Genomic DNA, 17,977 nt, shown 5'->3' with positions numbered 1-17,977 from the left:
GAGCCTGGCTGTTCGGAGATCTTGTTTGGTTCACTGCATGCGAGCATCCGCTGTCTCACTGACATGTCCCGTCCGCATGCATGCTGCGCTCGCGCGAGCCTGGCCGCATAGAAACGAAGCCTACCGGCGTTTCTCCAGGGCCCGGCGGCGGCGTCGTATTTGACTCCTGGGAGCCGGGCTCGCTCGCAGGCCAAGGCCGCAAACACGGGAGCCTGCAGCCCACGAGCGCAAGGGCCGGCCTGAGCCACCCTCGCAAACGCACCCTAGAATTCAGCGAATTTCCCGCTTTTCCGTCAGTGGATAAACAGCCGTCCGGGGGTTGGTGAGGACTCCGGCCTGCTCCAGTGTGAAGTCTACGGCACTTTGCTTTGCTTTACTTTAAGTAGAAAAAGAGTAAGGCCTGGTATAGATGCTCCTCTGAAATTTGCTCCATATCCTGTTAAATGATTGGACACGTGTATGGAGTATTAAATATAAACTAAAATAATTAATTGTACAGTGTGTGACTAATTTACGAGAGGAATCTTTTAAACCTAATTAGTTCATGATTTGACCATGTGGTGCTATATTAACCCATGTGCTAATGATGGATTAATTAGGTTTAATAGATTCATCTCACGGGTTACCGATGGATTCTGTAATTTGTTTTTTTATTAGTATCTGAACACCACATACAACACCCCACGTAATACCCGACATAACACCTCAAACTTTACGCCCAGACCTAAGGATGGTGGCCGGAGCAATCAGGAAACAGTCGTGCTGTCACCAACTCCGCTCCGCCCAGTTCATAAATATGATCGTGGCCATTGCCAGGTCGAACGCAGCTACAAGCAGTGGGACGGGTGACCTATATAGCTAGCTAAACCAGAGCTTCAGTAGCACCACCTGCACCAGCCGGCAGGCGACGAGAACCCGTCGTCCCATCCATCCATCGTCCATGGCGCCCAGCGGCGACACCATCGCGCAGGTCCACACCGGCCTCGACAGCAGCAACAAGACGCTCCTCAAGAGCGAGGCCCTCTACAAGGTACGTGTACAATCTCTCCACACGCTACGCGCTGCATGTCATTATTAGTCATCTACTAGCAACAACGATCTCTCTCGCGTTCTCGCGCAGTACGTCCTGGACACGTCGGTGCTGCCGCACGAGCCCGACTGCATGCGGGAGCTCCGCCTCGTCACCGACAAGCACGAGTGGGGGTTCATGCAGTCCTCCCCCGACGAGGCCCAGCTGCTCCGTATGCTGCTCAAGCTCACCGGCGCACGCAACACGCTCGAGGTCGGCGTGTTCACGGGCTACTCCCTGCTCGCCACGGCGCTGGCGCTCCCCGACGACGGGAAGGTGATCGCGTTCGACGTGAGCCGGGAGTACTACGACATCGGGCGCCCCTTCATCGAGAAGGCCGGCGTCGCCCACAAGGTGGACTTCCGGGAGGGCCCGGCGCTGGAGGGCCTGGACGCGCTGCTCGCCGACGAGGCCAACGTCGGGGCGTTCGACTTCGCGTTCGTCGACGCCGACAAGCCGAACTACGTCAAGTACCACGAGCAGCTGCTCCGCCTGGTGCGGGTGGGCGGGAGCATCGTGTATGATAACACGCTGTGGGCGGGGACGGTGGCGCTGCCGCCGGAGACGCCGATGAATGACCTGGATCGGAGGTTCTCGGCGGCGATTCGGGACCTGAATGTCAGGCTGTCTAAGGATGAGCGCGTCGAGGTCTGCCAGCTCGCCATCGCCGACGGCATCACCATCTGCCGCCGCCTCGTCTGAGTTGTGACCGACCGACGTCGATCGGTTGGTCGATCCAGCTGCCAGCAGTTCTCCGGCACCTCCGATCCCATCTCTCTTTTTTTTTTTTTGGTTGCTGCTGCTGCATACCTTACCTGCTGTGTTCGATCATTCCAGCGTCGTCGTCCCGGCGCTTTCAAATAAGATTTGGCTTTTTTTTCTCTCTTTCGTTTTCTTTCCCCTTTTGCGACCGAGCTGCTGAGAGAGCGAGCGCGGTCGAGTTCGACAGATCCTGTAACTGTACTGTGTTTGTACTTGTGTGAATTAATTGACAGTGAGTGTGCTCCGATGTCCCAATTGGCAAGCTGTTAGGAGGGACGGGACGGGACGCAACCGCAACGCAGCAAATCCGGTAGTACGTACTACACGCACACGCTACTACGTACGTGAGTGCGGCGGCGAGGCCATGATTGGCAGGCAGGCAGCCGGTTGCGGGGCGGCCACGACGGCGAGCGTGCGTGCGTGCTGGGAATCCCAACCAGGGATGGGCGCCACGGCTTGCGGGGAGATAAGCCTCGGGAACAGAAGCAGTCAGGCAAAGGCATGGACGGGCGCGGTGAGCATGGTATGCATGGCTCCGGGCGGCAGGCCATGCGTGCGCGCGTGTCATCTCGGCCGTGCTTCGCCGCGGCCGCGCCCGCCGGCAGCCCGGCACGCGGGGGTGCGTCAGGCAGACGTGGAGAGGAGGGAGGAGGTGGGACTCGCGTTGACGCGAAGCTGCGATGGAGCGACGACAGGCAGGCGTGTTGGACGTGCTTCGTCCACCGGGGGAAAAGAATGAGTGCGTCTTTCGTCGTCGTCGATCGGATCGAGACATGCATACTCACACACAGGATAACATAACATTAAACACATCGTGCCACTTAGGTCTTGTTTAGATCTAAGTATATAAAATTTTAGGACGTCGCATCAAATATTACATGGGGTGTCACATGAGGGGTTCATGTACTAATAAAAAAACAAATTACACAATCCGTAAGTAAACCACGAGACGAATTTATTAAGCCTAATTAATCTGTTATTAGCGCATATGTTATTGTAGCAATTTTTTGTCAAATCATAGATTTAAAAGATTCGTTTCGCAAAGTAGTCGTAATCCGTGCAATTAGTTATTTTTTAATCTAAATTTAATACTCTATATATATATCCAAATATTTGATAAGACATGATGTAAAGTTTTAGCGAATGATCTAAACAAGACCTTACTGTACTAACGTACTCCTTACACTAACTACTAGCTGTCTGCTCCCTTCCGGATGGCAACGCTGGGAATGGGCAGACGCCATGCCGTGGTGATAGGATAGCGGCGGTAGCATGCAAGCAAAGCAGCCTGCGATCTGCTGCGTTGCGAGATGATGGTGGTAATTAAGGAGACGGGAGGGGGCGCATGTGCCGATGGCGTGCGTGTCACCGACGCGTATGCCGTATGGTATGGATATGACGCCGCCGCCGCCGCCGCCAAGCGACAGGTATGGGCGTATGGTATGGCTCCGCCACCGACCGTCGAGAGGCATGCATTCCGGCCCATGGCGTCGTCGGCCTGCGGGCTGGGCACGGCGGCGGTCCAGCCAGACACTCAAGCTCTGCGCGGAACTTCCGATATGCACGCACTGGTGGCGCCGCATGTCCGGGTGGATCCCACTCGTGGCGTGGGCTCGATGCGATCCCACGGCCCACTGCAGGCGACGCTCGCGGCCGGGCCGCTTGCCACCGCGCCCGTTTCGTCTCTACTGCAAAGGAAAACTGCGGGCCCATCAGGTTTTTTTTAGGTTGAGATGCTGGACGTGTCATCGACTAATATGCTGTAGCCACGTGCCCACGTGTATCCCCCTTCACTGTCACGTGCAAATCTGTCGTGTGCACCAAGTATTTGAATACTTTGATGTTGCATACTACTCCCTCCATTCTAAATTATAAGCCGCTTTGACTATTTTGATACTTCCATTTTGTTATATATATATATATATAATAATATGTCTAGATACATAATAAAATGGATGTAATAAAGAGTGTAGATAAATTTTCACGACTCAAAACGATCAACGGAAGTGTGAAACGAAAGTTAATTCAATAGTCGTGTTATATCACTTAGGATTTAAAACTAATTTTTATTAAGCAAAAATGTTATAGAACATGTATGAGATACTTAAATAAGGTTTGAAGTGCAAACTTTGTAGATGACAATAAAATACTCGCGGTCGAAAAATAATATTACTGGCTAAGATTTCCAATAGCTTAGAAATGCAATTTGAAATAGAGTTCAACGAAAAACTTAGAAAAAATTCGAAGTTTGCCGACAGGTACACACTGCTAGATTTGGCAATTTTTTGTGTGAGATTGGGTTAAGTAGTAGGCTAGTATTATGGCTTTATTTTTGTAGTCTAATATACCCTCTTGGGTATAGCTAAAGAGGTTTGGGGATGGGATCAGCGGTTTAGTCGTGGTTGACGCTTTAAAAAGCGTGCACTACACGTTTTGGGCCGGTCAGCCGAGAGTGTGTGGTCACCACACGCCTAGGGCGCCGCTGGCCACCCTGACTGGGCGCCTAGCGCGCTGCACACTGCGGCTGGCGCCACTGCTGATGCCACTGTGGCTGCACGCCACCCTGCTACCTTGCCCCACTGGTCACTGGTGCCGCCACCGTCGCGTCACCGCTGCAACGTGCGCCGCCCTCCACTAGCTCTACCGTCGTCGTCGTTTCCGCTCGGGGTGTAGTGGCATCGCATGGACGTCGCCACTGTCGCCAACACGCGCACGTTCCCTCTGCGCCGCGTCGTCCCATCCAGAGCACTACGCGCACAGGGCCACGGCACCCCCACGTGCACCTGCTCTGCCTAGCATCCACGTCGCGCTGAGGCGGCACAGCGCCCCTCTACACACCATGCCGCTGCCGCTGCCACCCTTGCTCTGCCCGTATGTGTAGCCATCCTCAGTCACGCCTTTGTCCTCTTCTATTAAGTGGCAAGCGTCATGCCGCGCTTCCCAACCACCACCGCTTTGAATGGCGTCGCGTCGGCACGACCAAGCCGCGCCAAAGCTAAAACCGCAACGCTTGGTCACCTCTAGGGTAATTGCACTCGCCTGAGGCTCGATTTGGAACCTAGCTACGCGCCAAGCCCGCCCGCTGCCACAGTCGTGCGATGTCGAGCTCTAATTTAGAGTTTTCCCCGTCGTCGGTCATCTTATGGCCAAATTCAAGCCACTCAGAGCACCCTCTTCACAGAGCTTTAGCATCCAAATCTGTGGCACCGTTACCTTTGCCTTGATTCCCTCTACACCCTATGCACCCCACTTGTACTGCCACTGCTTTCACAGCATCGCTGACGCGGCCGTGCCACCACAGTCTGTCACTGGGCTTGCCATGTGCACGTGGCCGGACACGCCCGATCCATCCCCGATCAAGTCACCACCATATGTAGCTGCGGGTTGAGTTGCTGATGCCCACCCATTGGTTCTATCACCTTTGTTGTGACTAGGCTCTCTAGAACACGGCTACCGCCATGTGCAGGGTGTCCACCACCATGGAGGGAGCTCCTGGACACGTCCCCGCTCACCTCTTCACTGCCCATCGATTCGTGTCTACACCTAGGTGAGCATCGGTCCCTTAGAGGGGGTGGGAAGGGGTCTAGATGGCCGACGTGGATGTCCAGTGCCATCGTCGTCGCGTCGATGCATGCGGGGGTGGCCCGAGGACCTGGCCATAGTAAAGAAGAGTTGTTGTGAGGGCTATTTTGCTTAAGTGCCAACTGTAGGAATAGGCTGCATAGTAGTTGTGTGAATAGCAGATAGAGTGGGGGCATTTTCGCAAAAGTACCAGCGCACGCGGGCTCCTCCGCTGTGGGCCACCTTCGCACGTGTGTGGGCCGAACTGCTCGTTAGTGGGCCGCGCTCACGCTTGCGCTATGCCGAGTGGGCCGCGTGTTGCGGGCTGCGTGGAGGAATTGTTTTTCTTTTTTCTAGGGAATTAGTAAATGCTTTTCCAATTTAGTTATGAGCTGATCTTTAGTAAATTATATAAAATCATGTAGGTGTCCAAAAATTATAAAATAAAATTTATTAGATTCCTAAATTTGTGATCTATCTGTTAGTATATTTAGTTCATATAGTTCTATGTTATTTTTAGGGTTACTTTATTTATTTTAGAATACTTGTTATTATTATGATTACTTAGAGAATGAATTTTTATGATGAAAGGGTAGAAATGCTAGCTTTGAAATTTTTACAGTGGGTTCATTAGATCATTATGTGCTCACTGTAATTTTTGTAGCCTTAGAATATGTTGAAAAATGGGGTAGCTAAATACTCCTTGTTTTAGTATATATATTAAATTGGTAATAAGAATAAGGATGCCTTTAGTTGCTAAGATAATACGTGGAATGTTTCATACCTGTTTAGTGGGAAGGATAGGTAACTTAGCGTCTTAGTCATTAGAGCTAGCTTAGTAGCTTGATAGATATATTCTTATTTTAAGAGTTGTTGTTGCCGTATTACTCAGTGTTGCATCATCATTTCATGCATATAGATAACGAGTTGGTAGAGTTCATGACCGTGGGCGAGCCGGAGTATGAGGAGATAATCAAGGAGTACGAGCAGGAGATCCTCGTCTAGGAGGGAGCCCTGGAGCCACCAGCTACTGACTTTGCTTACACCACGCCTGTCCAAGGCAAACCCCGGTGCATAACTCTTATTTTAAATAATCACTGGATATATATATATATATATGTGTGTGTGTGTGTGTGTGTGTGTGTGATGTGCACTTATGTTACAGGCATTTTATGGAAACTACATACATAGATATACCTACCTATGAGTCCTACTAGCTTAGGTCGAGTAGTTGCTATGCTTAGATTTTTGGTAGCGTGAGTAACCTGTCGTTAGTCATAATAGGTGATTATTATTATCACTCTCATGATAAAATGGTAAAAGGAAATGGAGACCGGGCAGAGATATGATACAGGTATTGGTGGGTGTAAGGGGTTGTGTCCCATGGCCAATGGGGCATAACTTAGTTACACTATTTTCCTTGTCCGTGTTTGTTAAGGTCCAGCCATTGCATTGGATTCTAGTTAGGTCATAGACTTATTATCCTGAGCACATACTTGTTTATGGGAGTAGGGAAGGCTCGTTGCTCTCTTGTCGTGGGTTCTAGCTCTTTTTGGACCGACTGATTAGAGGCCGGGATGGTGGAGGTTTAAGCACCACACTGAGTCTAGGAGTCAGGTGTGGGGGCTTGGAGTCCAAGTTTGGACGAAGACCTAGACCCCTTGACAGGAGAGTGATGGGTTGCTCCTGCTTCTGCCTGGGGTACAAGTGGGGCGTGTGTTTTGGGGTACCTAGCTGGGCACATTGATTCGTGAATCATCGGGCAATCCGATACGACTTGTCTACAATCTAGCATCATAGTAAGAACTGGAAGATGAAAGATGGTGAAATGGATCTATTTGCTCAACTCTTGCTTGAAAGTATCGTAGTAAGAACTAGAAGATGGAAGATGGTGAAATGGATCTGTTTGCTCAACTCTTGCTTGAAAGTAGAACATATGCTTACCTAGAATGGTTAGATAATAAACTAATTATGACTACTAATAAGAAACATACATCAGGATTTACTACTAGTATTGCTTTTCGTAAAAAGGAAACCCAGCAAACCATAAAGCTTATCATATCTTTTGGAGTCAGAAAATTATTTCCACTAGTCGGATAAGTCTTGCGAGTACATTGTGTACTTAGGATTTATTTACCCCTATTACAGGTGCAGCTTGAGGAGTAGCTGTTGTGTGAAGGATTCTTCTGGTGGGCACAGACAGATCCTTGTAAATTATCGATAGACGTTTATCTTAATTCCGCTGTTTAAATTTCACACTCTGAACTTGGTACTATAATAATATATTTATAAGAACTCTGATTATATGAAATTGACTAAGTATTGTAAACTCGTTCTCATTATTGGATCCTGAAGGAAAAATGTGGACTATTCAAGTTCTCCCTTGGGGTACGCTCGACGGAATCTGCCCGATGTAGTTTGCTTTCAGGATGCTTAGTGTCTGGTGGAAGACGAGCACCTCTCAAGATGTGCTACTTTGGGCAGTTCTACCACAGGTGGTACCAAAGCCAATAATGACTTACAAGTTTCATAACTCTTTTAAAAACCTAAAATTTGACCAACAAAAGTTTTTGTGAAAAGTAGGATGCGATAAAATTACGTAAATAAGTATAAGCCCTAGCAATATAATCTATCTAGGATAGAGACACTGGTTTTATCTAATCAAATTTTTGTAGGTACACTAACTTACACTGCGTAAGAATCTTTTAGCGTACAGAAAGTGAGGGTGCGATGTGCTGAAAATTTCTGTGAATGCCGTTATATTCCAGCTTGAGTGAACGAAAGAGAATCTCGCTTAAACTAAACTCCCCCCCACACGTATAAATTGGACTAGTGAGTTGATAGGATAACCTAAAAGAATGCTTTAATAAAAGTCTTATTATTTCTCTAATCTCTTGGTCCTAATCTGAAAGGTTGTCCCTAATGGTTGGTTCTTATCGGTTTACAGATGAACCTGAGGTCTGGTCATGGGAGTACCAGTGCTGGGGCAGACCTAGGCGATAACGGTCGTGGGAGGGCATTGGCAACAACAATGGGGAGAGTCACGAGGCCCCGCTTCTAGCTACTCCTCTGCCACCGTCGCCTCTGATGACTCATGCGGAGATGATGGCGGAGATGTTGGCTCCTCGTCGCAAGTCAGCTCGTGCCATGGAGCTATTAGCATAGGCTATCGGTGGCTTCGCCTGTGGAGGCCATGAAGGCAATGGTGGGAATGAGGGTGGTGCCCGTGGTCCCGAGGGACCCTGTTCTTTCTAGGATTTCTTAAAGACGCACCCACCAACGTTCATGCTGACTGCTGAGCCTCTAGATGCAGAGCATTGGCTTTATATTCTAGAACAAAAGTTCCAGCTACTCACTGTAACTGAGGAGCAGAAGGTGCGCTTTGCAGTGCAATGGCTATTGGGTTCTACCAGTGCATGGTGGGACACGTTTAATGCCATGCAGCCAGTGGATCACCATGTGACTTGGCAGGAGTTTACTGCTACTTTCAAAGAGTATTACATTCCTGTTGGTGTTCTAAATAGGAAGTTGACGGAGTTTCTAGACCTAAGGCAAGGGAGCATGTCTGTGATGGACTATGTAAATAAGTTCAACCATCTGTCACAATATGCTGGGACTCACGTTGATACGGAGAGAAGAAGAGGGACCATTTCTATCGTGGCCTCTCTTACAGTCTACAGAAGGAGCTGTACACAGGAAACTATTAGACTTTTGGTTTTATGATGAATGTTGCTATTACCATGAAGGGACTTCAGCGTGACTCTTAGGCTAAGTGGAAGCGCAAGCGGGTGGTTACTAGGTCCTCTAGTCACCCTAGGCTCAGAAGGTACAGGTTATCAGGCGGGTGCCTTATCAGTCTTTAGGTGGGCAGTCGTTCTGCCAGCCTCAGCAGACCTACCAGGCACCTCCCATTTAGCACTGTGCACCTACTCAGCAGGTACAACAACAACAATAGCCCTAGGGACAATAGGTCCCACCACGTTAGGGATAGGGAAACAAGCCCGGTGCTTGTTTTAAGTGTGGCAAGGAGGGCCACTATGCTCAGGAGTGTCCACAAAACCAGCCTGCATAGTCTGCTCCGCCCTTAGCTAACCCATGTCTGATCAAACAGACAATTATCAAGAAAAATGTGCCAGTAAGTCACTCTGGGTAAGTTAACTTCACTTAGGCTGAGGAAATTCTATAGAATGAACCGGTGATGGCTGGTATGTTTACCATTAATTCCCATCCAATATATGTGTTGTTTAATTCTGGTGTATCACATTCATTTATGAGCATGGGGTTTGCACAGAGGCATAATATATCTCTTATGGCTATACCTATTGCCTATAGAATTAGTACTCCGGGTGCGCAGTTGTGCGTTAATACTCGGACGGACACGGTTGGATTAGTGCTAGCCACTTACACTTACCGCCTCTAGTTTATGGTGCTGCCCGGGCAAGGCATTGATGCAATTCTGGACAAGAACTGGTTGCGAGTATATGGGGTAGTCTTGGATCTTAAGCAGAGAGTTGTTGAGTTATGGCTTTCAGGATAGGATGTCTCTTCTTATGCCCTTCGATCTAGCCTTACCAGTTGCTGCTCATGTTGACACTTCTCCTGATCTTGCTTCTATTTCTATGGTCTGTGAGTTTTCGGATGTCTCCCTAAAGATCTACCTGGGTTACCATCGGATAGAGATGTAGAGTTCTCCATTGAGTTAGAACCTGGCACTGCTCCTATCTCTCAGCGCCCGTACCGCATGGCCCTGAAGGAATTGGCTGAAATGAAGACACAGTTAGGAGAGTTGTTGGAAAAGGGATTTATCCATCCTAGTTCTTCACCATGGGGTTGTCCAGCCATTTTTGTGAAGAACAAGGATGGCACTCTTTGGATGTGTGTGGATTACCGCCCTCTCAATGCGGTAACCATTAAAAGCAAGTATCCTTTACCTTGTATTGATACTTTATTCGATAAACTAGCTAGTGTCAAGGTGTTTTCCAAGATTGATCTTCGTTCTGGGTATTATTAAATTAAGATCCAGCCACAAGATATACCAAAGACAGCTTTCGCTACTAGGTATGGGTTGTATGGGTACCTAGTCATGTCCTTTGGTCTCATCAATGCTCCTGCATTCTTCATATATCTCATGAATTTAGTCTTTATGCCAGAGTTGGATAAGTTTATAGTGGTGTTCATTGATGATATTTTGATATACTCCAAGAACAAAGAAGAGCATGCACAACATCTTCGGATAAAACTGACTCGATTAAGGGAACACAAGTTGTATGCCAAATTCAGCAAGTGTGAGTTTTGGTTAGATCAAGTGTAGTTTTTGGGATATGTTTTGACACCTGAAGGTATCTCAGTAGACCCAAGCAAGGTGCAGGATGTATTAAATTGGAAGTCTCCAAAGTCAGTGCATCAGATCCGTCAGTTCCTTGGTCTTGCTGGTTATTATCGATGCTTCATTCCTAACTTCTCCAAAATAGCTCGGCCGATGACCAAGCTGCTCCAGAAAGATGTTAAGTTTGTATGGAGTCTGGCTTGTGAAGAAAATTTCCAAGCCCTAAAGAAATTTCTTACCTCTGCAACTGTTCTTGCTCAACTAGATATTAACAGGCCATTTAATGTGTATTGTGATGCCTCAAGGATTGGACTAGGATACGTGTTTATGCAGGATGAGCGTGTGATAGCTTATGCTTCACGCCAGCTGAAAAAGCACGAGGTGAATTGTCTCACCCATGATTTAGAGCTGGCTGTGGTGGGGCACGCTCTAAAGATTTGGAGGCATTATTTGTTGGGAAATAAAGTACACATTTTTACGGATCACAAGAGCCTCAAATATATTTTCACGTAGTCCGAGCTGAACATGAGGCAATGGAGATGGTTGGAGCTAATCAAGGACTACAATTTAGAAGTTTATTACCATCTTGAAAAAACTAATGTGGTAGCCGTTGCTCTGAGCCAGAAGTCGTATCAAGTTGAAGAAGCACCTTTGTCTCTCAACCATGCTGAGGTGCTAGCTCACATTGCTCTTGTCTCGAATTTAATTAAGCAAATTATTAGTGAGCAAAGGCAGGATACTTTAGGAATTCCTCACATAAAGAAGTTGATTGACGAAGGACGTGGTCCTCATTTTAGTATTGATGACCAAGGGGTAGTGAGGTTCAAGAACAGATTGGTGGTTCCGTCAAATGAGGAGCTTAGGAGGAAGATTTTGGATGAGGCCCATACTTCCAAGTTGTCCATCCATCCTGGCAGTAACATGATGTGTCATGATTTGCGTCAGTTGTATTGGTGGTCCAATATGAAGCAGGATATCACCAAGTATGTCACGGAGTGCGATACTTGTGGAAGAGTTAAGGTGGACCACATGCGTACACCTAGATTTTTACAGCCCTTGCCTATCCCTGTTTGGAAATAGAAAGATATTTCCATGGATTTTAGTATGGGTTTACCCCGCACGTCCAAGGGCTATAACTCTATTTGGGTCATTGTGGGTCGCCTTACCAAGTCCGCTCATTTTCTCTCGGTGGATACCAGATATTCAGCCAAAAAGTATGCCAAGTTGTATTTTGATCGGATTGTGACCCTGCATGGAGTTCCTCTTACCATCGTCTCTGATAGAGGGTCAGTCTTTGTCTCTCATTTTTGGGAGCAACTCTAGGAATGTCTTGGTACTAGTCTTCTTAGGGTTCAGCTTATCATCAGCAAACTGATGGTAAAACAGAAAGGGTAAATTAGGTACTTAAGCATATGTTGAGAACTTGTGTCATTTCTTTTCCTAAGACGTGGGTTGAATGCTTGAACTTAGCTGAGTTTTCTTACAACAATAGCTATTAAGGAAGCATTCATATGGCACCCTTTTAAGCTCTATATGGAAAGAAATGTAGGACACCACTTAACTAGGTTGAAATGGGAGATCATGGATATTTTGGACCTGCTTTTAAGCTCAAGAACAAGTCAGTATTATTTAGAGCCATTTGAAGGCAGCTCAAAGTCATCAGAAAATTTATGCGGACAAGCAAAGAAGGCCCTTGTAATTTGAAGTTAGTGATCATGTGTATCTCAAGGTATCTCCCATGAGAGGTGTGCATCGGTTTGGTGTCCGTGGCAAGCTAGCCCGTCGATATGTGGGCCCTTATAAGATTTTGGAGCAGTGTGGCCCTGTTGCTTATCGTCTCCAACTTCTAGATATTTTATCAGCGATACACAATGTGTTTCACGTATCCTAGTTGAAGAAATGTTTGTGGGTCCTTGATGAAGCTATGAAAATTGAAGGACTTCCCCTCCAACCTGACTTGTCATATATTGAGCATCCTATCAAGATCTTGGACGAAAAAGAAAGAGTGACTAGAAACAGTGTGGTAAAGTTCTACAAAGTTTAGTGGCAAAATCACTCAGAAGACGAAGCGACGTGGGATCAAGAAAGTTATATCTTGAAGCATTATCCCCACCTTCTTTCTAGTTAACCGAGGTAACTATTTACATAGAAATGTATTTCTTATCTCTTTTCCCCACAACACGCACATAAAATCTTGGGACGAGATTTTGTTTTAGGAGGGTAGATTTGTAACCCCTCGGTGTTACACCAGAAATCATTTACTAAAACACTATATGAGCATCATGTTTATGTGTTAATGCATATAATAAAGAGTGTAGATAAATTTTTGTAACTCAAAACGATCAACGAAAATGTGAAACGAAAGTTAACTCAATAGTCGTGTTATATCACTTAGGATTTAAAACCAATTTTTATTAAGCAAAAATGCTATAGAACATGTATGAGATGCTTAAATAAGGTTTGAAGTGCAAACTTTGTAGATGACAATGAAATACTCGTGATCAAAAAATGATATTACTAGCTAAGATTTCTAATAGCTTAGAAATACAATTTGAAATAGAGTTCAACAAAAAACTTAGAAAAATTTCGAAGTTTGCCGATAGGTAGACACTGCTAGGTTTGGCAATTTATTATGTGAGATTAGGTTAAGTAGTAGGGTAGTATTATGGCTTGTTTTTGTAGTCTAATATACCCTCTTGGGTATAGCTAAAGTGATTTGGGGATAGGATCAACGGTTTAGTTGTGGTTGACGCTTTAAAAAGCGTGCAATGCACATTTTGGGCTGGTCAGCCAAGAGTGTGTGGTCACCACATGCCTGGGCACCGCTGGCCACCCTAACCGAGCGCTTGGTGCGCTACACACTACTACTGGCGCCACTACCGGTGCCACTGTGGCTGCACGCCGCCCTGCTACCTTGCCTCGCTAGTCACTGGTGCCGCTGCCGTCACATCACCGCTGTGAGGCGTGCTGCCCTCCACTAGCTTTGTCGCTGTCGTTGTTTCCGCTTGGGTGTAGTGGCATCGCATGGCAGTAGCCACTGTCGCCAACACGCGCATGTTCCCTCTGCACCGCATCGTCTCGTCGAGAGCACTACGCGCACAGGGCCACGGCACCCCCACGTGCACCTGCTCTGCCTGGCATCCGCATCACGCCAAGGCAGCACAGCGCCCCTCTGCACACCGTGCCGCTGCCACTGTCGCCCTTGTTCTACCCGCATGTGTAGTCGTCCTCAGTCGTGCCTTTGTCCTCTTCAATTAAGTGGCAAGCGTCATGCCACGCTTCCCAACCACCACTGCTTTGAATGGCGTCGCGCCGGCACGACCGAGCCACGCCAAAGCTAAAACCACAGCGCTTGGTCACCTCTAGGGTAATTGCGCTCGCCTGAGGCTCGATTGGGAACCTAGCTACGTGCCAAGCCCGCCCGCTGTCATAGCCGTGCGATGCCAAGCTCCAATTTGGAGTTTCCCCCCTCGCCGATCATCTTATGGCCAAATTCAAGCCACTATAGAGCACCCCCTTCATAAAGCTTTAGCATCTAATTATGTGGCACCGTTACCTTTGCCTTGATTCCCTCTACACCCTGTGTACTCCACTTGCACCGCTGCTGCTTTCTCGGCGTAGCTGACGCGGTCGCACCACCATAGTCCGTCGCTGGGCTTGCCATGTGTGCGTGGCCGAACATGTAGGTCCATCCCCGGTCAAGCTATCGTCACAGATAGCTGTTTGGTGAGTTGCTGATGCCCACCCATTGGTTCTATCACCTCTGTTGTAACAAGGCTCTCTGGAACACAGCTGCCGCCGCCGCAGGGTGTCCACCGCCATGGAGGGAGCTCCTAGACACATCCCCGCTCACCTCTTCACTGCCCATTGATTCGTGTCTACACCTAGATGAGCATCGGTCCCTTAGAGGAGGCGGAGAGGGGCCTGGATGGTCGACGTGGCTGTCCAGTGCCATCGCCGCCGCGCCGGTGCGTGCGGGGGTGGCCTGAGGACCTAGCCGTTGTAAAGAAGAGTTGTTGCGAGGGCTATTTTGCTTAAGTGCCGACTGTTGGAATAGGCCGTATAGTAGTTGTGTGAATAGCAGATAGAGTGGAGGCGTTTTCACAAAAGTACCAGCGCAGCGGGCTCCTCTGCTGCGGGCCACCTTCACGCGTGTGTGGGCCACGCCGCTCGTTAGTGGGCCACACTCACACGTGGGCTGTGCCGCGTGGGCCGCGCGAAGGAATTGGTTTTTTTCTAGGGAATTAGTAAATGTTTTTCCAATTTAGTTATGAGCTAATCTTTAGTAAATTATATAAAATCATGTAGGTGTTTAAAAAATATGAATAAATTTTGTTACATTCCTAAATTTGTGATCTATCTGTTAGTATATTTAGTTCATATAGTTCTGTGGTATTTTTAGGGTTACTTTATTTATTTTAGAATGCTTGTTATTATTATGATTACTTAGAGAATGAATTTTTGTGATGAAAGGGTAGAAATGCTAGCTTTGAAATTTTTACAGTAGGTTCATTAGATTATTATGTGCTCACTGCAATTTTTGTAGCCTGAGAATAGGTTGAGAAATGGGGTAGCTAAGTACTCCTTGTTTTAGTATATATATTAAATCGGTAATAAGAATAAGGATGCCTTTAGTTGCTAAGATAATACGTAGAATGTTTCATACCTATTTAGTGGGAAGGATAGGTAACTTAGCGTCTTAGTCATTAGAGCTAGCTTAGTAGCTTGATAGATGTATTCTTATTTTTAGAGTTGTTGTTGCTGTATTACTAAGCGTTGCATCATCATTTCATGCATATAGATAACGAGTTGGTAGAGTTCATGACCGTGGGTGAGTTGAAGTACGAGGAGATAATCGAGGAGTACGGAGAGGTGATCCTCGTCTAGGAGGGAGCCCTAGAGCCACCAACTGCTGACTTTACTAACACCACGCCTGCCCAAGGCAAGCTCCGGTGCATAACCCTTATTTTGAATAATCACTTGATATATATGTGTGTGATGTGCATTTATGTTATAGGCGTTTTATAGAAACTATATACATAGATATACCTACTTATGAGTCCTACTAGCTTAGATCGAGTAGCTGCTATGCTTAGGTTTTTCGATAGCGTGAGTAATCTGTCGTTGCTCACAATAGGTGATTATTATTATCACTCTCATGATAAAATGGTGAAAGAAAATAGAGACCGGGCAGGGATATGATACGGGTATTGGTGGGTGTAAAGGGTTGTGTCCCACAGCCAACGGGGCATAACTTGGTTACACTGTTTTTCCTATCCATGTCGATTAATGACCACCCGTTGCATTGGATTCTAGTCAGGTCACAGACTTATTATCCTGATCACATACTTGTTTATGGGAGCAGGGAAGGCTCGTTGCTCTCTTGCCATGGGTTCCGGCTATTTCTAGACCGACTGATTGGAGACGGGGATGGTGGAAGTCTAAGCACCACACTGAGTGTGGGACTCAGGTGTAGGGGCTTGAAGTCTAAGTTTGGATGGAGACCTAGGCCCCTTGACAAGAGAGTGATGGGTTGGTCCTGCTTGTGCTTGTGGTACAAGTGGGACGTGTGTTTCGGGGTACCCAGCTGGGCACATTGATTCGCGAATCACCGGGCAATCCGGTACGACTTGTCTACAATTTAGCATCGTAGTAAGAACTGAAAGATGGAAGATAGTGAAATAGATCTGTTTGCTCAACTCTTGCTTGAAAGTAGAACATGTGCTTACCTAGAATTGTTAGATAATGAACTAATTATGACTGCTATTAAGAAACATACATAAGGATTCACTACTAGTATTGCTTTCCACAAAAAAGAAAACCCAACAAACCATAAAGCTTATTATATCCTTTAGAGGCGAGAAATTATTCTCACTAGTCAGATAAGTCTTGCGAGTATATTGTGTACTCAGGGTTTATTTACCCCTGTTGTAGGTGCAGCTTGAGGAGTAGCTGTTGTGTGAAGGATTCTTCTGGTGGGCACAGACGGATCCTTGTATATTATCGATAGATGTTTATCTTAATTCGACTGTTTAAATTCCGTACTCTGAACTTGGTACTGTAATAATGTATTTGTAAAAACTCTGGTTGTATGAAATGTACTAAGTATTGTAAACTTGTTCTCATTATTGGATCCTGGAGGAAAACGTGGATTATTCGAGTTCTCTCTTGAGGTGTGCTCGACGGAATCCACCCGATGTAGCTTGCTTTCGGGGTGCTTAGTGTTTGGTGAAAGACGAACGCCTCCGAATGTGTGCTATTTCGAACGGTTCTGCCACATTTAGATAGATATTTTAGAAGTTTTTTTAGAAAAGTGGATATTTTAGAAGCTTGTGGACCTATTTAACATTCGTTGCCAAGTTTGATAGCCGACAATGCATTTTCTGGCCTCGTTCGCTTCGTTGAAAAAATAAGCCGAAACACTGTTCCGGCTGATTTGTTGTGAGAGAAAAACACTGTTCTGGCTGAAAAGTACGGATTATAAGACAAGCGAATAGGGCCTCACTCCTGTATTCTACGTGTGATAAAACAAAATGGGCTTCGTCCAGAAGAAGAGCCCAGATTTGTCCTCGTATCTCGTCAGTTTATCCTGCGCACTTGCAATTCTGTTGGCAAATCTAAAATAGCAGAAAAAAAGAGATGCTAAATGACACTCAGTGTTCCTCTTTCTCTCAACACTTGATTTTTCTCATTCTTCTCTATCACCGGCCTCTTCCCATCTTCTTCTCCAACTCCGACGGACTTTGAAAAGGCTCGGAAGGGAAGGCATGCTGCCTAGGCAGTGGGGACGGTGGGACTACGAGAGGGCGGCTGTTATGATTCCGATGGCTAGGAGGCGGCTAGGCCAAGTCGGGCGGGGGGGGGGGGGGGGGGGGGGGGGGGGGGCACCCATGACCATGACGGTGGCGAGGGGAGCGGGAGACGTTACGTACAGAGGCAACACGGTGGACGGTAGACGGCGGTGACACATCGTGCTTGAGGAAGAAGAAGCTGAGAAAAAATAAATGTTTTCGGTCTAATACTCGAGTGCCCCGTACACAAACTATCAAATAATTTCCTCGTTTCCCCTCTCCTCGTCGTCTCGACGTTGCAGTTCCGCTGGCGCCCCCGGTCCCACACTCCCACGCGGCACAGGAATTCCCAGCCCACGAGGGCACGAGGAGAGCACTATAGACGATAAAACCCAAAAGCCCCCGCCGCTCCCAATAGCTCCTGTCCCCCCTACCCCGCCGTCGCGGTTGGCCTGCTCCTCTCCTCCG

General features: G+C 47.2%; 1 protein-coding gene across 1 annotated transcript; it reads left to right on the top strand.

Annotated features, from left to right (window-relative positions):
- Window positions 1-816: 816 nt before the first annotated feature.
- LOC136472665 (tricin synthase 1-like) lies at window positions 817-2,078 on the top strand. The gene is made up of 2 exons (XM_066470372.1): window positions 817-1,030; window positions 1,121-2,078. The coding sequence occupies exons 1-2, from the start codon at window positions 941-943 to the stop codon at window positions 1,769-1,771; spliced, it is 741 nt and encodes a 246-aa protein (XP_066326469.1). The 5' UTR covers window positions 817-940; the 3' UTR covers window positions 1,772-2,078.
- The last annotated feature ends 15,899 nt before the right edge of the window (window positions 2,079-17,977 follow it).

The sequence above is a fragment of the Miscanthus floridulus genome, chromosome 8 (assembly GCF_019320115.1).
Source record: "Miscanthus floridulus cultivar M001 chromosome 8, ASM1932011v1, whole genome shotgun sequence".
NCBI lineage: Eukaryota > Viridiplantae > Streptophyta > Magnoliopsida > Poales > Poaceae > Miscanthus > Miscanthus floridulus.
Note: the sequence above shows the minus strand (reverse complement) of the source record. Positions and strands in the feature narration are given on the sequence as shown.